At 45.0% G+C, this 22,474-nt stretch overlaps 1 protein-coding gene across 1 annotated transcript in view; it reads right to left on the bottom strand.

The window, feature by feature from the left end:
* The window catches only part of PID1 (phosphotyrosine interaction domain containing 1), a 231,426-nt gene extending 209,485 nt beyond the window's left edge, over nucleotides 1-21,941 (bottom strand). Inside the window, exon 1 of the mRNA XM_059167804.1 lies at nucleotides 21,775-21,941. Within this exon, the coding sequence (XP_059023787.1) occupies nucleotides 21,775-21,804 (30 nt within the window). The 5' untranslated portion in view covers nucleotides 21,805-21,941. The remainder of the gene's footprint in view (nucleotides 1-21,774) is intronic.
* Between the last annotated feature and the right edge of the window lie 533 nt (nucleotides 21,942-22,474).

The following is a 22,474-nucleotide window of genomic DNA, read 5'->3' as shown; positions in this document are numbered from 1 at the left end:
GAGAACACGGTGTATCCTGTAGGATTCGCTTCAGTGGTGAATGAAGGAAACAGCAAAATAGCAGCGCTTTAAAGAAGACAGACGTTTATTTCTCTCACACATCAATGAAGTCTGGGGCAGGCAGCCGGAAGCTAGTCTGGGATCTCCCAAGCATCGAGGTCCCAGCTGCCTGGCCTCCTGTACCCCGTCCTTAGCACAGGGCTCCCCCAAGATGATGGTCTCCACCTTCAACCATCACATTCACATTCCCACCAGAAAAGAGCAAGAAGGGGCCGAGAAGCCGGTACCCTCCCTTTCAGACTCCTGCTGACATCGCTCCGGCTACCACGAACTTGTCACGTGGCCGTATTTAGCGGCAAGGGAACCTGAAAATGGTCAAATAGGCACTCCCGACTGACATTTGCAACGGTGCAAAGATCAGTAGTCCACAGCTCAAGAGACTTCAAGGCCCTGCAGCCACGGGTCCGTCAAACAAATATTTTCAGACTGCCTCCTCTGGCCAGGCCCTGGGCTCTGCACTGGGCGCGTGCTGAGGAACAGAACAGAACAGCCCCTGCCCTCAGGCTCCAGACAGTTCAGTGACCACCATCTCCCAAACCAGGAGAAATGGCCTTTGCAAGCACGTCTGTGTAATGTGTTTTTGTTGAGCATTTAATTTATTTTAGCATTTATTTAATGCTGAAATAATCTCAGGTTTACCCAAACATAGCAAAAATAGTTCTCCCCTTTACCAGATCGATCAGCCATCAACACAGGACAACGTTCCCTTTACCGTATATTCTCACTCTCAGTCATTCTCTCTCTCCCACCTTCCCTTCTCCTTTCCCCTTCCTCCCCACTCCCGTTTCTCTCCTTCTCTCCTCCTCCCTCCTTCGTCTCCCTCCCCCTCCCCACTGACCCCTCATTCCCCGCCTCCTGGCCTTCTCACTCCTCCCCTCCCTCTCCCTCCCCCTTTCTCCTCTCTCCTTCCCTCACATGCATTTGAGACAAAGACACAGGTGTCACCCCCCCACACACACACCTAAAATGTTCGGTTATATATTTCTCAAGAACAAGGACACCCTCCTGCATAACTGTCGCAAGAGCATGTCACCAGCCGTGTCAATGAAGTCCTTGACAGCTATTATTTTCCTGGCCCAGAATCCACTTCAAGATCACGCACTACATTTAGCTGTCCTGTCTGGAACAGTGTCTTGGCCTTTCTTTGTCTTTCTTGGCATTGATATTTTTTAAGAGCACGAGCCAGTTATTTGGTAGAATACATGCTCCCAAAACAGCAATACCATTCAGGTATTACTCCTGGTACTGTCTGGGAGACTTCTGATAATGGTATGCCCAATTTGGGTGAAACTAACTTTGATTATTTGTTTAAGGTGATGTGCACTTCATTCTTCACTGAAAAGTCCCTTTTTTAAATTGATAATTTGTGAAGACATACTTTGAAATTATGTGAACATCCCTCCACCGGTTCTAGTGTTCACTAAGGATCCTTGCCAGGACCAATTCCTATGATCGTTGCAAAATGGTGAGTTTCTAATTCCATCATTCTTGTCTTCTTCATCAGTTGGCATTGCGTCATAAAGAAGAGCTTTCCTTCCTCACCTGTTTGTTTACATCAGTTTCTATCAGTATAACCTCCTGGATTCTTACTTTATTCAATGGGCTACAATGCACAACAGCTATCATTTATTTTGAGGGTCAGTGTGTACCCTATTTGGTCAGTGGAAATCAAGCTGGCTTCTGTTTCCTTTTGAAATAATTTTCTTTGGAGAATTTCCTCACTTTAGAGCACAACAGATAATATATTTAGCAATCCTGGAGGTCTCCTGGTTTCTTAAAGATGCTCAACTAGAGAAAACTTCATCTTACATAAGGAAAAACAACCTAAACATGTCTCCCATCTAAAACGCAACCATTACCAAGAAACAGCTGCAACCCTAAACAAAACAGATTCTACATTTTATATTTTAATTAATTATTGTTTTTATGAATAGCTCTGGGTGTTGACATCTCTCACATTACTGAACTTAAATATAACAGATAATACCCCTACAGTAAGCAGGCAATAACAGTAAGCAGCTACAAGATAAATACAAGATAAGATATTTTGACTTAAATGTCAAGGAGATCCAGGATATCTTCTAAAGAACGTATACAGACTCAGAGAATTGTGTGCTTTCCCATTAAAAGTTGGCTGTAAAGACAAACACAGTGTCTCTCTCTCTCTCTCTCTCTCTCTCCCTCCGCCCTCCCACCTCCCCTGCACCTTAATGCCAAAGTCAAACTCCACTCAGCATCCTCACTGATCTATAATGACGCGTATACCACCCTACCTCTCTGTCCTTTCCTTCCAAAGAAATTAAGAGATGGCAAATACATTTTAAAAACACCATGAATTCACCGAACACTACAGAAACAAATATATTCATTGGGCTTGCATTGTGCTCCTAGCTTTATACCCCAAATATTATGCCAGGTGCAAAGGTCATACAAGGAGGAATAAAGACCCGATCGCCAACCCTTAGGGCTCAGAGGCTTTAAGGACACATGGAAGTCCACAAGTAATTCTAATAAAGAGAAAATCTAGAATAAGCTAAGCAGGATCTTTGCATCATAAGAACTGTGGACACTTTTAAAAAAATAAAGGTCTGATTCACTGCACTTGGAGTTAAGTCCTAAGGGGAGAAGAAGGGTAATTTCATCTGCTGTGGGAGAAGTACGGTCCTCTCGGCAGAGCATCCAAGTGATGATATTTCAAACTAAGGAAACATTAACAAATGTATCAAACATAAAAACACACAAAATGTGGGAAATGGTCCAGGAGGCACTAAAAGATGTAGAGAGATGAAGATGGTACATGACTTTGAACCCAAGCATCAAAGCAACTCTTGAGCATCTGATAAGGACAGATCTTTACAAATACTGGCCACGGAAGGGAGGAAAGGAAATCTGCCTAATCACCAACATTTTCATTCATTTGGCCTCATTCCATACAATCTTCTCACATCCAATGTGCAAAAGAGGAGAAGAAAGAACAAGCAGTATCAACTAAACATAAAAATTCTAAACTTCCGAACACTTAGAAGAGGCCTTTTTTTTTTAATCACAAAGAAAGTCCCCCTTTCTCAGTAATCCTGGCACTTTTCAACACATGCCATTGCACAACAACAATCTACTTGCTATTTAACTGACTGAAACCTCGAACACAGGAGCCACTTCTGTAGACCCACTTTATAATCCAGTTTGGCTCCTCACCTAAAAATAAAAGACCCATAACATTTGCTGAAAGTAAAACCTGCAAGACAGCGACAGGAGGGGAAGCTGACCCACATCTAGTACTTGAAAATATGCATAAAGTCCAAAAGTCATTATGAATCAATAATTATTTAAATAAATATTTCTTTCAATAAAACACACAAGGTTTGAAAAGTACTTGATATATTTGCAAGGTATATATTTTTGGTCTCTAGGAAATGCACATAGGGTTCACAGATGTCTTTTTTTTTTTTTTTAAGATTTTATTTAATGATTTGAGAGCAAGAGAAAGAAAGCACAAGCAGGAGGGAGGAGAAGAGGCAGAGGGGGAAGCAGACTCCCCACTGAGCAGGGAAGCCCACATGGGGCTCAATCCCAGGACCGGAGGTCATGACCTGAGCCAAAGGCAGACAGACACTTAACCAACTGAGCCACCCAGGCGCCCCAGAGGTCACAGATGTCTTAGAAAAAATTCCATGACCCTCTCAAGTTCCGAGATGTATAGGTCAAGAAGTATTAATCCATAATAAGAGCAATTTTATCTGAATCTACTGCATTGTCAGTAGACTACCCCAAACCCCAAGATGTGAGTTGTAACAGAGCCATGACTTTGCCTTCTGCTCTGGCCAACTTTAATCTAGCTTTAAATTTCTGAAGCAGACTTCTTCTCCTATTTATAATGTGAAGTTTAAAAAAACATGCTAACACTTGTGAAATTGTTATGCTACATAAAAATTCCCCTGAGTCTGAGATGCCCATAAGAAATGCAAGAGACGAAAAATAATTTGCTCTATCACGCATTTTCTTATTTACCAGCAGGCATTAATAGCTTCAAATCAAAGTTAAATTTCCTATTTAGAGGGGCCAATGATTGAAATAAAAAAGATAAACAGCGTCAGTTTCTTAACATAACGAAAGCAGGCATCTGCTAAGCTCCAAGAAAGACTTTTTAAAGTGCATTTTACAAGCAATCAACAGTCTATCAATTTCTTCCAGGACTTGGATCAAAATGAATCCATTTGTCTTCTTCATCTACAACCCAAGAAATGAGTTCTGATGACCATCTAAGGCACAGATTATGCACTCTGAGCCAAAAGCCAAATCAAAAAGAGAAGTGAGAAGAAAGAATTTTTTTAACAATCCCCCAAAACAATGACTTTGATGTCAAACTTGTTTTTGTCCAATTTAGCTGTGACTTCCAGTCCACCAAAGAGCCTGGTGCCACTGAAAAGGAAGACGGGAGAAAGGAGAGGTGGCCATCACCCCCTGGGAGAGCTACTAAAAAATGTCTGAAACATACAGCAGTGAGCAAGAGAGCTCAGAGAAATGCAGGAGTGGAAAGAGCTTCACTCCCATTAGTTGCGAGGAAAGCAGGAGGAGAAAAGCAAGAAAAGGAGGTAGTCCACACAAAATGGAGAAAACACAGATATGGCCCCAAATCACAGAGCAAGACTACCTTATGAGTAGAGATCCCTGCAAATTAGGTTTTATTTCCAAAAGACTCCCTCCAAGTTTTTGCTGAATGCTTGCCCTGCTCCAAGGGACCCTGCCAGCACACGTCCCCTCCTGTTCAGAGCGCGCACAGCCTCTGTCCAACAAGGGCATTAAATTACGTTATGAAGAAAAACGCCAGTTCTCTGGGCCAAGGAGTAAAAAGATCAGCATTGAGTCTGTGCTATTTACCATTAACACAACAGAGAGAAGGAAACACCAATTAGTACGTTTTTTTAGACTCCTTATTCTTCCTTCTCTAGACCACCTTACTTCCAGAAAACCACCAAGCTGTATCATTCAAACAGTCTGTCAACATCCTAAAACAGATATTGGTTGTATTCTATACGTGAACATTTCGGTATAATTTCAATTTCCCCAAGAGGATTCCCACAGGGGGAATACTAATTTGAATTTTCTTTGGTTGTACAACGCTCTCCCAAATTTGCACTTTTGCAAAGCCATTCATTTTCTACAAAGCATCAAGCCCTTAGAGAAAAGACAAGGGGGTGGGGTGGGGAATGGGGGGGCGGGGGGGCGCCCGAGCTAACTGATGCCAGATGAACTTTCCTGGATTCAGAGAGCTTTGTTTTGAAGATTTCCGCCTGGTATTAAATCAAAGTGGCAAAGCAGGTCTTGAAGACTAGTGAACTACATTCTCTACCCAGAAGGTCAGGACTGCCAGAGTTGGATGTATTTAACTTTCTGGGCTGAAGAGCCCACACTGTCCTAGAGTGAACTTAAGGAGCCATTCACATTTTCAACCAACAGCTACAGATGTTTCTCGAGCACTGAGACTCAGAGAGCCTGAGGCTGGAACTCTTTGGCTATTTTGGCCAAAACAGCCATTTGCACTGCCCACCACCATTTCTACCCCAGACTCAGAGACCAGAGGGATTCATCTGATAATGTGGACCAAAATTACTTGATTTGTTTTGGACGTCGTAAAAGCATCATTACTTAAAATCATAGGCTGCTTTTTCAGTACAGAGATTTGGCAGAAAGGTGAGAGTGATATCCAAGTTATTAAAAAAAAACCTTAAGATTTATAGCAGATGCCGAGCTATAGCCTTATAAACAACAAGGACAAAAGTCATCCTCCAGCAGTGGGCCAGAACATGGAAGCTGTGGGCCAGGACTATAAGATAAGGGGAATTCTTCTTGTTCAGTGACACTTACTCAAGTAAGTCTAGGTGCGAGACAAATTCTAGGCAGAGAAAGGTCTGTACCTTTTCTCCACTTCCCAGTGGAGCAAGCACACTTTTGATGAGGAAAGGGTACCCATAAGGAAGGAGAGGTGTGTGTGCATGACCTTCTGGTTGGGATCTCGGAGACCCTTCAAGCATGGCAGTCTCGCTTTTCTCCACATGCCAGCTCTGCTCCACACAGAACACTGGCGGACACAGAATTTGAAGGCTGGCCATCAGTGGGTTCAAGGAAAATTCTTCCTGTGTATCAGTCTGAGTCTGCAATCAGAGTTGGCAGGAGTTGCAAGCAGTAAACACCAACTCCAGCTCACTGGAGAAGAAACAAATTCATTATCAGAGTGATACCAGATTGAAAGGCGATACAGAAGGACCAAGCTCAGGAAGGATAGGGATCAAGAAGCTGCTGGGGTCTACACAGCAGGACTACAGATCTTGGTGGGCAGAATAATTGGTCTGGGCGATTTCCAGCCTTTTTGCCACCCTGCTCGGGATCCCAGTTTTGGGAGAAAGTGTCTGATTAACGTAGATACCAGGAGCACACATGGATGCCACAGCTAGAGGAGGGCACACTGACAGCCCCCCTCCTTGAAATAAATGGAGTCCCCCACACACAGGAGAGGGAACAAAAGTGAGATCAGGGTGCTGTGACCAGAAGATGGGAAATGAAGTTGGGCACGAAAAACCCACAGATGTCCACTTGTACTGCTACATAAACAGTCTTAGCATTCCTACTTAATTGTTTATTTTTTTCAACTTCCACAGACATCTTTGTCAAAAACTAAAATTAATATTATCACTCAAGAGTTTGTGCTACGACATGCCATATAAAGAACCACATGGTAATTTCTAGGATTTTCAATTTAGGAAAATATTTGGGGCTCCAGTTGGCTTGATGGAGATTCTACTATTAGATAATGAGAGCTAAGTAATTCATCAAGTTTCCCTTCTTCCTTAGGCCACTGGGAAGCTCAGAGCTGGAGGTTTCAGGTTCAGTTATAGTCTTATCCTATAGGTACAACCAAATCCTTCATTATATGACCAGTATTTGACCATGAGACTAAGCTAGTCTCATTTTAATGTGTCAGTGGTATTTCTTTTACTGAAAAATACTTCAAAAGCATTTGAATTTCTTTACGAACCAAAAACCAATCTTTACAGAACTATATAAGGATCTAATACATAACTGTATATTCTGAGCTTTCAGATTGACCAAAAGCTTTATGTTCGGCAGCGAGCATTCTCTCTTTCCTTTTCTGCTACGGCTGAGTCAACTCTGTGCAGCAGAAACTGTTTCAGATGAATTTTTGGTTTTGAAAGTGCTGTAGGCAGGCACCCAGGTGGCTCAGTCAGTTAGGTGTCTGACTCTTGATTTCATCTCCAGTCATGATCCCAGAGTCCTGAGATCAACCCCTGCAATGAGCCTCAGTGTGGAGTCAGCTTAAGATTCTCTCTCTCCCTCTCCCTGTGCTCTTCCACTATTCATACTCTCTTACTATCACTCTCTCTCTAAAAAACAAATAAGTAAAAATAAAAGGTGCTGTAGGAAAATAGGTTTAGATTAACTTAGATTAGTTAAGAAGGAAAGATAAATAATAACCCAACTCTGAGTCTGATTATAGTGTCAATAATTTGCAGAGTAGTTATCAATACAGTCATAAACTTTTATTGGAAGGGGGTCCAACGGAGGAGCAATAGGTCTCCAACCTAACTAGATGGTCTAACTCAGAGGCACCAGGACGTACGCAATGTTCGCACCTTCAGGAACCAAACATAGGTTGAGAGTGAGAGGTCTAATTCATTGGTTTATAGCTTAAGCTACTTTCTGTTTAACTCCATGTACTTGTAGTGCTGAAAATAATCAGATCCCATAATTCTGCGGGAATGGGCAGAGCTAAGGAGACCAGCAGCATATCTGGGAAGGTACGTACGGTAAGCTTCAGATCTTCTCCCAAGAGGATCAGAAAGCATCTACAGAATGCTTTTATTGGTTTTGGGGGGTTATTTTCTTTCTTATTTTTTTGTTTTGTTTTGTTTGTTTTGGTTTAGTTTGGTTTGTTTCATGTGTGTTTTTTTGTTGGAAACAGATTCTTAAATATGAAGGTGTTGTCACCATTGAAGATGTCTTTCAGTTTAGGTTTCCTGAAATAACATTTGAGCATTTCCTCATTGGCTGAAAATCTGTGAGGAAAATGCCGAAAGCCATTAAATTAAAAACTACTCTCCATCCTCTGAATCTCCCCCCCTTTTGGAGACAATCTGTGCGAATGTTTGGCAGTCAAAATGCCCCCAAATGAGCCAATATTATAACAATGAGAAATTTCTACTTGCCTGGCATGGGCTATGCAGGAAACAGTAGTGTGGATTCAGTGAAAAGTCAGAGGAGCCTCCCACTTCTGCCTGGAAACCCTCCCCTGCTCAAGATTAGCACACGGCAAGTGCACCACAAGGCCGCTTATGGTTCCCATGCTTCTACGTGCCCTGCAGAGAAGGAGTGATGACAAGGCTTTGCTCCAATCACACAGACTCCGGCCCACAGCTCCCTAGAAAGAGGGGAGAAGAGCTGGCCCCAGCACCTGAAGGTGGGCTCCCAGAGCTGTGCCTACAGAGGAAAGAATAATGCTAAGCCAATAAACACAGTCACACAATTTTCTATTGCCTTGGCTTTGAAAGTCAGAAGACCAAGAATCCCGTCCCAATTCCAAGGACACCATGAACTTTGGATTTAGTTTTCCCACCAGCCAAAGGAAGGAGCTCAACTGGACCAGGAGTCTCCACCCAAGGGCCCCAGACCCATCAGCTTCTGGGACTTAGTGACACCTGCTCTGTAAGGCCTGGGACAAGCGGGAAGCCACTTCCGGTCCACATGGAACAGCGTCGGCCGAGGGTCACTGGGTCAGAACCCACGGTGGCTTGACGCTCCCATTTTCTAAGAGAACCAGAAAGTCCAGATTTCCTTATAAACTCCTCTAATTTTTCAATCCTGGAAACTAATTTCTCAAGTTTTTATAGACACTGGAGGTGCCAAAGGAAATATTTGTGTAAGCTAGAGCCAAGCCTCAGGCCCAGTTTGTCAACTTAAAGAAGTTCAAGTTCTGAAGCCCTCTGGACTGCAGGACTGTTCTTCACAAAGGGCTAGCTTCTCCTCTCCCTCACGTGGAAATTCACGGGGCACTGTCATCTCAAAGGCTGCAAGAATTCCTGCAGTAAACCAGACTCACTTCGTTTCACCCACTGCGGCCCAGTCCTACTTAAAGACAGAACCCTCAGTAGCAAGACTCATATGAGTAGCTTGCTCTGTGGAACAGAGTTTGAGAAACGTCAAAATTCTATTATCCATCTAGCCCTAAGATGCTGCGCAGCTATTCCTAATTCATCCTTTGGAACTGGAAGGAATGAGGTTTACTGACTTGCTGTAACTGCCAGTTGCCATGCTAAGTTCTTTGTATTCTCTACCTCAATGAGTAGTCAAGAGCTAAATGTTATTACCCCCATTTTAAAGTCGAAAAAAATGCAGATCAGAGACCCTGAAGTAACTTCTAATGAGTGAGGCAGCCAAGATTTATATCCATGAACCTGATTAAAAACCCCACAGTCTCTCCCCTCTTCAACAGCCAATATGGGTCAAAGGGAGCCAGATTCGTAGCCTAAAGAAATATCCTCTATTCACTTCCACATTCTCTATTTCCACTTCCGCCAAGCTGCCCATCCTTTGGCTTTGGAACTCCTTTTTTTTTTTCCTCTCAAAGTTTTCTAGCTCTTCATCTGAAAAAACCTTATTTTTCCAAAACATCCAGAAAATCCACCAAAGCATTCAGCACCGCTGAGCACAGGTGAACCTCTTACCCCTTTGCTCAAAAGAATAATGTTTCCATAGGCCTACAGCTACACGGAACGTGTGACCGCTACCTTTTGGGGAGCACCATACGTTCCGTACCAGGGTTGGTCTAGGTGCCTACGTGACTTCCTCCACCTTCCACTTCTTCCTCTGTTTTATGTACACATTCCTGACCCCCCACGCCCATCTCCCCAATGTCTCCTCTCCCTGGCTTTTCTGCCTACCTGCTGTATTATCCTGCCCATCTCACGTATTTCATTTCTTTCCTTCACTCCCAAAGTGAAACAGTGAGGAACAGGAGTCTAACATTTTACCTACCATTTTTAGGGGTGACCATAAAGCTTGTTTTGCCAGGGGACTCTGGTTTATGCCTGCTATTCCAGTGAATTACTAATAGTGTCCCCATCACCTCAGCAGGACCTCAGCTGGACAATATACCACATGGTCCCCTTAGATACTTAGTGAACAAAGTCTTACATTCTTTGCCCTTCAAAAGAGATTGAGTCAAGTGCCTCCTTGAGGAGAAAAAAAAATGTTTTTAAAACTAGATTAACATTATTTTTGTGACTGCTTCTCGACAGCATTCTGCTAAGGTTCAATGGCCGTTGGTAAAGTCGCTTTGTGCTAGCTAAAGTTTTGAGTTGCTATACTCATGGGAAAAAGAACTATTTCATAATTAATCCAGACCCTACACCTCTGCTAGGCACGTCACATTCACAAACTGGAATCCAGACCCATTCGTGGCTTTTCATGGTATATACTCTGTTTTCCACTGCAGGAGGTGAATATCAAGAAGATGGTCCAGCCAGCCATGGGGTCACAACCCTGGAAAGTCACCACTCAACAGCACAATCTCCAGAGTCCACTGGCCACTAGGGTTGACCTAGGCCTCAGAGGACTAAGCCATCTGGACAGGTTGGAAAGAAGTCAGAAACAAGCCACCAGGAGCAAGAACAGGGAAGGGGGAAAAATGACAGAAGGAACAACGAGGCACCAACTGGAACCGTCTACCCTTTGGGTGGGATTTCTTCTTTTGCTCAACTACTAGTTTCCCTTAGGACCTTCAAGCAAATTGCCGTTGATGAAACATGTAATTTCAAGGACTAAATAAAGGAATGCTTTAAAAGGAGTGAATGGAACTCTAAGAAAAAAAATAGATAGTTATTTATATGCTAGGTTAGGATTTTAATTTCCAGTTAAAAGAACATGAAAGCTACTAAGAATTCACAGAAGTGAGGGTAAGAACCATGTTAATCCCCCAACACCTAACACAGTGCCTGACATACAATGACTCCTTCACATCTCCTTTTTTAAACAGTTATCTAGAAATATATCCAAAACGTAATATACTACGTAATTTCCAAGTTTTGACATCTAGATAAGCCCATCAAACCATCACTATAATCAAGATGTTGAGCCTATCCATCACTCCCAAACACGTACTCAAGCCCTTTTCAAATTTTTTCCTCCCATCCGATCCTCAGATCCACTAATCTGCCTTCCATCACCAGTAAGAGCCCCAGTTCATCCACATCCTTGCTGGTGTGTGGTGTGGTTGAAGTCTCTTTAATTTGAGCTATTCTGGAGTTAGGTAGTGATATCTCACTGTGGTTATAATTTGCATTTTCTCCCTGATTCATGATGTTTAACATCCTTGTGCTTATTTCCTGTCCATACAACTTTTTTGTTCAAATTGTTTATTGTTTGTTTGTTTGTTTTCCAGTTGGGTTGTTCAGCTTCTTATTATGAGAGTCCTCTCGATATCCCGGATACAAGTCCTTTCTTACAGATATAGGATTTGCAAGTGTTTTCTCCCAGTCTATGTCTTACCTATTCATTCTCTTGTCAAAATAGCTTAAAGAGCAGGTTTTCATTTTGATAAAATCCCATTTAGTCACATTTTCCTTTTATTGATCACATTTTTGTGATCCTTCTAAGAAATCTGGGCCTGATCCAGAGTAACTTTGGGGTGTGATGGCCCTGGTCACTGTCTTGATGTTAGGAATGTTTATACGAATGTACAAAAAGCTACGAAGATTTTCTACTATCTTTGTCTGGAAGTTCCACGGTTTTAAGGTTTTGCATTTAGGCCTGTGATGAATTGTGAGTGAGTTTTTATATGCCAGATATATGAAGGAAGGATTACAGTTTGGAGTTGGTTATCTTGCATGGGGATATCCCATTATTCCAGCATCATTTGCTGAAAAGACTATCCTTTCTCCAGCAAACTGTGTTCTTTGCACCTTTGCCAGAATTGCACACACTTCTGATCAGAAAGAATTCTCACAGAAGGCCTTCTTTAACAGCTGCTAAAACATAAAAGATGCATACTCCTAGATGTAGCAATCCCAGTGCTACCACTCCCATCTAAAGAAATAGAAACACAAGTACGTAAGGACATGCCCGGGGAGTTATAACAGTATTACCTACAGGCAGGAGAACAACAATAGAACACAGACTTGCCCCAGATACGCTCTGATAGAGGAACTCCTGAATAAATTGTGGTCCCACTCTATCGCAAATTCTATAGAGGGACTAAAAGGAATAAGTTGGAGCTAAGTTAGAGTAGTCCCCCCCCTTAATGAGGAATATGTTCCAACCCCCAGTGGATGTCTGAAACCATTAGCAAACTCTATGCATGTTCTGTTTTTACCTATACATACATACCTGTGATAAACTTTAATTTAGTTAGACACAATAAGAGATTAACAGTAACTGATAATAAAATACAAAAGTTATAATAATATACCGTCACAAAAGTTCAGTGAATGTGGTCTCTCTCTGTCTCTCAAAATATCATATTATACTCATCTTTCTGCTTGTAATAAGGTGAAGGATGTAGGTGTTGTCATGTAAATGATCTGTCAGAAGAAGGGTCATATGTTTTTGGATTGTAGTTGACCGCAAGTAATTGAAACCATGGAAAGCAGAATCATGGAAAGGGGATCACTGTACTGACCAGAAGAGATACCTAAGAAACACTTTGTAAAGTGAAAAAACAAATGCATAGCAATACATATACAATATGATTTTATTATCGAAATATATGAGAAAGATCTAAATGTGCATCTCTGTATCTGTATATGTTTGCACAGACCTGGACAAAACTGTGGAAAAATCACGATCATGAGTTTCCTATATGAGTTTCCTTCACAAGTAGAATTGGGAACTGAGAAAGGGACAAGCTTCTGAACATACTTCCCAGCTGATGGATTTGTTACCTTGTCACCCTAAGCAGCTATTATTTCATCATTTCTCAGTCAAATCAAGTATAAAATAGTAGTCATGACACAAAGCAGATATGCCATTCCATTTCACATCCTTACTACCATTTGGGGTGGGGAGTTCCCATTGGTTTTGTTTTTGTTTTTGTTTTTTTGCGTGGTTGGTTCAAGTAGGGAGAAATATACTGGTGCATGGAGAATACTCAAAAGAAAATTCTAAAGTAAGTGTTATAGACTGAACTATGTCTCTCCCAAAATTCATATGCTAAAATCCTAAACCCCAATACCTCAGAATGTACCTTACTTAGAAACAGGCTCATCGCAGATGTCATTAGCTAAGGTGGGATAGGACGAGAGGAGGTTGGGCCCCTGATCCAAGATGGCGGAGGTTGGACCCCTGATCCAAGATGGCGGGTGTCCCTCTAAAAAGACTCACCCAGGGAGAGCTCCGTCTGCAGACTGGCAATGCTGCCACAAGCCAAGGGACAGCTAAGATTTCCAGAAAACCACCAGGAGCGAGGAGGAAGGCATGGAACAGATTCTCCCTCACGGCCTCCAAAGAAACCAACCCTGCCTCTTGGCTTGATTTCAGACCTGCGGCCTCCAGATCTGTGAGACAACAAGTTTCTGTTGCCGACGACGCCCAGCCTGTGGTGCTCTGTGATGGCAGTGCTAGGAAGCGAAGGCCAGAAGCTACAGAGATTTTAGGCCGGACAAAAACCAGCCTCCCAACAGCACCAGGGCCCCATGGTTCCAGGGGAATATCCACAGGACACTCAGAAAGGAAATGGTGGGCTCTACAATTCCCCATGGAGGGGGGCCTGTACCCCAGGACATCCCACACACCTGGGAAAAAGCCAGGGGTTCCTGACAGAAAGGCATGAAAGCATGCGGTGGGAAGATAGGGCGATGCCATCTGTGGGTTTATCCTCAGACCCACAACTACGAAGAAGCTGTGAGGAAAGGATCCTGCACAAAGGGATCGTAATGGAGCTGTTCTCACAGAAGAATGACAATCAAGGAGCCACTTGCTCCTGGCAGATCTGCTCTTCCAGCCCTCCCCATCCCCACAGGCCATATTCACTCCTTCCTGAGGAAGACAATGAAAGGTGAGATGGCCTTTTAAAAGGACACAGGCTCTTCCCTAGAAGAGGTGGAAGACCCCAGGGCTGCCTTGCATAGATTCAGGCTCCTTGCTCCCCCCACACCTCCCCCCCAACCGGCTGTTGGAGCCACCAAAGCTGCTGTGGGGAGAAGAGCAGTCGGCCCAGGAAAGCAAGTGTGACGACTCCTCATGACATTCACTTTTTGTCTCCAAAGTGAGTTCCGCAATAGAAAGAGGTTCTTCATTAAGATAATTTATACCGTTACCAAGTAAAAAACAAAAACAAACCAAAATATCCAACCAGATGCAAATAATCAACCAGACCATCATCTGGGGCTGCCATGAATAGAATCTCAAGTCAACCCACCTTCATCCCTGTTAGGGAGAGGCAGTCACTGGCGGGTCTGCTACTCAGAGACCCTGCCCAGACTCTGACAAGCGGGACTGTTTTGAGGATAAAACCCCAGCCTTCCCTCAGTCTCCGCCTGCCTGGAAAAGTATCGCTGAGATCCGCCTTAAAGCAAACTATCTTTCACATCCCATAATTTTAATGACCAAAGTTAACTACCTCTTGAAGCACATTTACTATATTTTCCAGAGGCACTCCCTTTAGCAACACAAAACCCGTTTGCCGCCCTTCCTAGGACGTTGACCAGAAGCAGATGAGGGAGAAAGAAGCAGTAATTTAGTTGTTTTATAATGTCTGTTTTCATTTTCTCTGAATCTACTGTAAATAAATTCACACATTCAGTACAAAAAGAGCACACTATAGAGACATGTTCATTTTGTCCCAGTTTATGAAAGTCAGGCATACCTAGGCTTCCAGAAACACAGAGAACGTGATCAAAAGCAATATGGTTTCATGAGCGCATTAGTTTTCTGTGGCTGCTGTGACAAATTACCACACACGGGGCGGCTTAAAAGAATAGAAATGTATTCTCTCAGAGTTCTGGAGGCTGGAAGTCCCAAATCAAGATGCAGGCAGGGCCACGCTCCCCGCAAAGGCTCAAGGAAGACCCCTCCCTTGATTCTTTCTTCTGGCTTCTGGTGGCTGCCAGCAACCCCTGGCATTCCTTGGCTTGTGGAGAAGCCTAACTTCATTCTCTGACTCTGTCTTCACAAGGCTTTCCTTCCTGTGCTTCCTCTGTGCCTTCAAATCGCTCCTTAGAAGGACACCCATAGGGGCACCTGTGGGTGGCTCAGTGGGTTAAGCCTCTGACTTCGGCTCAGGTCATGATCTCAGGGTCCTGGGATCGAGCCCCACATTGGGCTCTCTGCTCAGCAGGGAGCCTGCCTCCCCCTCTCTCTCTCTGCCTGCCTCTCTGCCTACTTGTGATCTCTGTCAAATAAATAAAATCTTTTAAAAAAAAATAAAAATAAAAAAAAGAAGGACACCCGTCACAGGATTTAGAACTCCCCTAGTCCAGAGTGACTCAACTCAATGACCCTATTTTCAAACAAGGCAAACGTTCCCAGATAGCAGGGTTAGGACTTCAGCATATATCTGGGGAGTAAGGGAACATGTTGACCCAACTCAACCCAAACAATGAGTAAGAGATGGAGACCAGGGTTTGAGTCTGAACCTGGGTCCCTCAGTAACTGTGTCAGTTAGGAAGTTAGGAAGGCCAAGGGGGCAAGTAAGGAAAGACCTGACGAGCTTCAACAAGCAGAAGGAGGTAGTGTTTCGCTGCTGGAATCTCCCTTATCAAGGCAAGACCTCAGTGGCAGCCACTGACGGAAAAGGAAGAAGCTCCTGGCAATCAGGCGTGGGAGAGAAGACCTCAGCAAGATGAGGACCCCAAGGGACACCAGCATGAGGGGAACGAGCTCCCTGAGGCTTTGGAAGCATTGAAATAGGCCAAAGGCACAAAGCCAGTCTGTGTCTGGTTCCTGACGCTGTCCTTTTCCAGTTCGTGGCCTGAGGGCTTGGACCTGGGTAATATGGGGATGCTGTATCACTGGTTGGCAGCTAAACTGGGATCAAAACTGCTTTTTAAGTTAACATAAGATGATAGTAACTAATTCCGCTAGACTTCAAGGAGGTCTTTAGACAACGACCTCAACTATGTCTTCGTGCTGTACTTACACAAAGTCTCCGTTGAGATTTGGGCACAGTGGGAGGGGCGGGGCGGAGGGGGGTGGAGAGGTTTGCTGACTGAAACACACTGCAGTGTTAAGAGCATTTCTGTACTACTTTTGTTTGCTGACCACTAAGGACTCCCGGCACTGTTGCTACTCGCTATTTGTGGCATCGAACAGCCCCGTGGAACAGAGCCTGATTCCCCAGTCTGTCCCGGATGGACTCTTCCAGGACCCAGTAGACAGGATTAATGTAAACAGTAAGGATGGGAATCGGTGCAAAGGGAGGTGGGAGGGCAGAGCCAATCTGGAACATCAAACAAAATGCAAATGTTGCCTAACATCCCAAGATAACCCAGTGCAGTCAACATTAAACAGCCCAATTAGGCAATGGATAACCAGGGGGCAGAGTTGTTTCCAAGGCTGGCATTTTGCAAGTCTCTTGGTGGAGATTTCACTGACAAACTGAGAGAAAGATTCAATGATGTAAGATAGCATTCTGCTTCTGAAAGACTTCAAAGTCGTGATCACTCCGAGTGTTTTATAAACGATAAAGTCCAAGGCTTTGTACTTACTCATCCAAGAGGAATGAAAAGAATGGTAAAAGCTAGAATCGATTTGGTGAGAAACCTTTGCCTCACTAAGAGTACCTACCACTAATTTCCAAGCAATTGCTCCTGAACTCCCCAACCTCCTTCCTCCCTTCCCCCCAATTTTGGTTCAAATGTGAAAGGACTGCAGACAAGATCAGGCTTGATTACCACCCTTCAAGGTCTCCCGGTTCGATAAATGTCACGTGCTCCAGATGAAGAGACTCCACCGTCAATGGCAACGGAGAATTTCAGCTAAAGTACGACACAGCAGCTTACTTCCCCCAGAGGTGCGAGCCACCCAAAGAGGGTAGCCCTCGTCGGCACAGGCAACCATCTGCTTTCACAAGAAAGACGACAGGCGCCTCTCTGAGCCCCTGGGACCACCCCTGCTATAATTCTAGTTCTTAGGAACCAGAGCGCCAGCATGTGTACAGCATCGTCTTCTCCTTTTGCACTACAGACAAGGGGCTAAGAAGTAAGCTCTGAAGACAGACCACCTGGTTCTGATTCCAGCTCCGCTCATTTCTAGCTCTCCAACCCTGACCAAATCATTTAATGTCTTTGGCTTTCAGGCTTTTTGTTTTGTTTTGTTTTGTTTTCACTATGAAATGGTGATAAAAATGGCCATGAAAGATAAATGAACAAGATAATTCAAATAAAACCCCTTAGCACAGTGCCACACACACACACAGCCAGTGCTCCGTAAAAATGGGCTGCTGTCATTACCTTCCTTAATCTGTGTTCCTTTTGCCAATTTGGTCAGCCTGGAAAAGTGTCCTACTTGCCAAAGTCTTCCCTCTGCCTGGCGGGCCTGGTCTAATGGTCTCCAGCTGACATTCTAAAGGGTTCTTCCATCACTTCTCAGGGGTAAATTGCAAGGGGCATAATCATAGGAAAATAAGTCAAAAACGATCCCCAAGCCACGTCAGGGTGAAATCTACCAGCTAAGCATGGCAGAGAAAGGGCAAGGTGATCCTGGCAGATGAAGTACTCTCACCTAAAATCTCCCAAGTTTTCTCTCCAGTCAAACTTCAGCTTTGTTGACTTGAACCTTTTTGCCAGCCCAGAGCTTCACCAGAAACCAAAGAAAGCAGGATCTGGTTTTCTGGTCTGGGTTCAGGTCATGAGCTCAGGCCCTGCAATGGGCTCTGTACTCAGCAGAGTCTGCTAGAGATTCTCTCCCTCTGCCTCTCCTGCTCATTCTCTCAATCTCTCCCACCCTCTCCCTCAAATAAATAATAAATATTTAAAAAAAAAAAAACTCATAAGAAAACAGTTACACATTGACTCCACAATTACAATTTTCTAGAACTCGCTTCTCATCCACCTTCCTACTATCACGTTCCACGCCATCCTTGTAAGAACTACACCGCAGGCAAGGATCTGTGGGCCTCCTTTGTCTCAGATTCAGCCTCCATTCATTTTTCGTTTGCTCTCCTCCTTTCCTGGCCTGCAGAAAAATGCATCTGGGAGCTCACTGAAGACATGCTCTGGGGAGATACACGTTGCTATAGCTAACGTCTCCTCACTCCTGTATGGATGAGTCTGCCATTTCTAATGGATTCTCCTCTGCCCGAGAATTAAGACAATTAGGAAACCCATGCAATTTTTAAAATACCCAGGCCAGAAGTAATCTCATCCCTATGTTAAAAAACAAAAACAACAACAACAAAAAATACAGTGCATAGCCCTTTTCTACTGAAAAGTCCCTTTTAGTTTTCTGAGAAGAGCCTGTTTCAAATCTGCTTCTTGAAAAATTTATAACTCTCCTGAGTCCCTCCAAGAAAAAAGAAAAAAAAAAGTCTACTGTGTAGTACAGAAGGTGAAAAGGGAAGAACTCATATTTATTCATTTTTAAAAGTTGGGGTGGTAATTTAAATCTTCACATCCCTTTTGATCCTATTATATTTTTAATGGCATAAGCTCCCAAACAGGGCTCGAGTGGGACGCAACAGAAGTTTTAACATTCAGGGGAGCAGATGAACTTGCCGCAGGGTGTGTGACTGAATGAGAAATGATCCAGCTCAGCCCTGCTCGGGGGCAACAGGTCCCTTCGCCCGTGCTGGATTTGGGTCAAGCAGCTATATCTCAAATCGGGAAACATCAGCATCATTTTGTTTGGCAAACAAGTGAGTATTGATAGCGATACTCAAACCCGATCAAAGATGTCATTTCCTGAGCAAAAAAGGCTGGTTGCCAACCCCAAATTAGCTAGAGAGTGACTGTCTGACCTGAGCAAGTTTCTGCCACGCTCCCAGGGCCACAGAACCTTTGAAGGGGCATCATCTAGCAGGAACTCATGAAATCGATTAAGAAAAGATGTCACTCTTTTCTTCCCTCGCCTCTTTTGTTTCCAGGTATTTGTACAATAAATTGGCTCCTGAGTCCGTAGTCCTATTAGGAAGCTCTGGGAATGCTTCCTTGAAGGATTTGCTGCACTCCAGCTCATCTAAATTGAAGTCTTACATTAAAAATTAATGAAGAAAAAAATTAATGAGGTTGTAGGAGAAGGTTAGGATTTGTGTGGGAAGGGTGGGGCTGTAACTTCATTCATGAGGGAAGTTATCATTTATTTCCCCTTTGAACACAATTTTCATCACCATCTCCTGGGCCACAAAATCAGGGCAAGATAAAGCATCCCATGGACCAAGGATTGGGAAACCAACGTTCCTATATGGTGATGCCCTGAGGGCAAAAAGGGGAAGAAAAAAATCCCAGACAGCAAACAGAGACTGTGACAAACATAACCACAAGGAATGTAAATAAAATATTATTACACACAGCTCACTCACCACCTCACCCTCAACAACTCCCTCCCCCAGAAACAAGAAGTAAAAGCATACAAATTGTGTGTTTTGAAAGAAGAGTCAAGCTGCTCTTTGGAAAGAAGCCGTGACTATGAAGATTTTTTTTCATTTGGCTCCCTTCTATAATTGCAAGGCTTGAGCCGAACCTTTAAAAGAGAACCGGCTTGTGGACTAATTTAAATGGGGGGGGGTAGGGAGCATGAAATTGAGCCTTGTGTTGGGAGGAACCTTCCAACAGGGATTTGATCTTGTCAGTGATAAGACATGTTTACTTGAGCTTTCAAAAGCCCAAAGCCCGGCTCTTTCAACATGACACTTCAAAATGAAAGAAAGGCATTGCAAGCGCAAACTGTAATAAACCAGACTCGTGCGCAACGCACATGTGTACATTTCACAGGAGAGCCAGGAGGACATTTCTAGTAAAGGAACGATTGCCATGCAGAACGCAAGCCAAAGCTCTCGCCTGCCAAGGGTCACGTGCTCTGCAGCACACAGGAGTCCTTAAATGAAACAGGCCTGGAGAAATAACTTCAAGAGACAAAATCCACAAACTTTGCAGAGGCACAGAGCCCCAGGCCAGAAAAGCCACCTCCAGGAACTCTGGTCTCATCTCTCTAAGGACTTCTGTGAGCTACCCTCCTCATTTGATGCGGGAACCCTCCACCCTGCTCAGTCACCCCTTCCTTTAGAATAGAAGCCATGCCCTGAGCAGAAGGAGGGATTCAAATGCACAACTGGTAACTGGTGTCACTACCAAAATACATTAACTTACCTTTGGCCAGTCATTCAGAGCTTGATGTGATGTTCTCTTACTAGGACCAGGAGGTCAGAGGTTGGTCACCCACCACCTTGTCCCCAAGGCTAGAAGTCCCTATTCTTGTTAGACTAGTCTGTTTGAGACCCTGGGGGGACTGGCCTGGTCTCTCAGGTTCTGTTAATATGAACCCACTCCCTCCAAATCCACAGGCCCAGGGAGGCTAGAAATGGGATTGCTGAGGGGGGTGTCTGTTTCTGCTAAATGCAATGCCCTCTGCAGGTAAATCCTCAGGATGAGAACTCCCAGGCAAAGGTTCACCTCTCCCAACATCTAAGGGACAGTCAGCATTCTCCATTGGGAGCTTTCCATTTTCACTGAGAAACCTCCCAAGCCAGCCAGGGCTCCTGGGCCTCCACTGTTCTAAGTCTTCAGACCCACTCAGCTTCCAATGGTACTATATTTTACCACTTAAACATTTCTTCAAAGTTTACTATGAAACAATGTGGTTCTGAGCCTGCCAAAAGTTTCACTGCAGGATTCAGGGGATTTTATCCAGCAGAGTAGCTGCCCTCTCTCTTGAGAATGTTTGGGAGCAAAAGACAGTCATCAAACCTTGCAGTCTGGGCAATTCCAGGGTCCCAAGCATCACTGAAGGAGCTCCTTCCCATAAACATCCCTCTTTCTCATTTTGACCCCCTTCCCCACACCCCAGCTTCAGAATCCAAATTAAAGGCAGTCTGTCATTTCAGTAGACAGCACTGAAAAACTTTTGATGGCATGACCCAGAGCCTAAGTATTATTCCTGGCTGAACTTAACTTTTGATTTTCAAAATATGTAGGGGAGCTGAAGTTCAGGGAATATGAAAGGAGAGCATCAACAAATAGGAAAAAAAAAAAGTAAAGTAAAGTAAAGTAAAAGGCATATCATGACCAAGCCAAAGCAAGTTTGATATTTTCAAATCATACTGGCAAATGGATGCTTTCACAAATCATTTCCTCTGTCTTTCCTGGAGACAAAAAAAAAAAGAAGAAGAAGAAGAAGAAGAAGAAGAAGAAGAAGAAGAAGAAAAAAAAAATCTGGATGCGAAAACCCTAACCCCAGACCAGTAAATCGTGTCAGTGGAATGCGATCAAGAATTGCTGGTCAGGAAGTGCAACCTTACATCTAGCAACACGCACACAAACACCCCACGCCAGAAGTTGTAACGCCCGAAGCGGCGCATTTGTCCATTCATCAGCCCTTCGCCCCCGTCGGGTGCCCGGCGCTGGGGTAAGCTGACAGCATCATGTTCCTACCCACGCGTCTCACACGACCGCTCTGGGTAAATCCCCGACAAGTGGGCAGAGGCGCCCCCTGGGCTCCTCCGGCCAGGGCACCTCTTCCTCCAGGCTGGCCCCCGGCTGTGCGTGGGCCCCTTACCTGCAGGCGCTCGGTGGCCGGCTGCCACATCTTCCAGCCCGGGGTTTGGCAGAGGAGACGTTGGCCAGACTCTGGATCGCGCCAGGGGGTAGAGGGGGCGAGGGGCTCCGGTGCCGCTTTACATCTGGGGTCGGCGTCCGCAGGAGGTGCGACCCCGAGCCGGCCGCTGCCGCGGGGTGGGACCTGGGGGCGCGAGCGGAGGAGGCGGCGCCGCGCTCAGCTGCCGGCAACTTGTGGGCACGGCCGCGCGCCGGCTGTCCTGGCGCAGCAGCGAGAGGACTGCGCAGCTCCGCCCGGGCCCGCGAGCGCACGGCGGCGGCGGCGGCGGCGACCGCTCCCTCCTCCTCCCCCGCCGCCGCCGCCGCCGCCGCCCGGACCTGCGCGCTCTGAGCATGCCCGGGGCTGGCGCCCCCCCCCCAACCCGAGAGCCGGCACCCCAAGCCCCCACCCGATAGCCAGCACCCCCAGGGATCCGGCATCAGAGAGGGGAGGCCAGAGCCGCGGCCCTAACCCCCAACCCCACCCCGCGGGAGCCCTGGACCGGATGGGGTCCGGGAGAGGGGACAGACTGGCTGGGGAAGGCAGAGCCTGGAAGGGGGCGGAGGGGGGGGGGGTGTCTCTGGTTGAACAGCGGGGAACTCTGAATTGCCTGTGACCTGCCAGGCGCAGACTTTCCATTCATTCTTCCAGGCCGAGTTAA

The sequence above is a fragment of the Mustela lutreola genome, chromosome 3 (genome assembly GCF_030435805.1).
Source record: "Mustela lutreola isolate mMusLut2 chromosome 3, mMusLut2.pri, whole genome shotgun sequence".
Lineage (NCBI taxonomy): Eukaryota > Metazoa > Chordata > Mammalia > Carnivora > Mustelidae > Mustela > Mustela lutreola.
The sequence above is the reverse complement of the archived record's forward strand: the minus strand, read 5'-3'. Positions and strand labels throughout refer to the sequence as shown.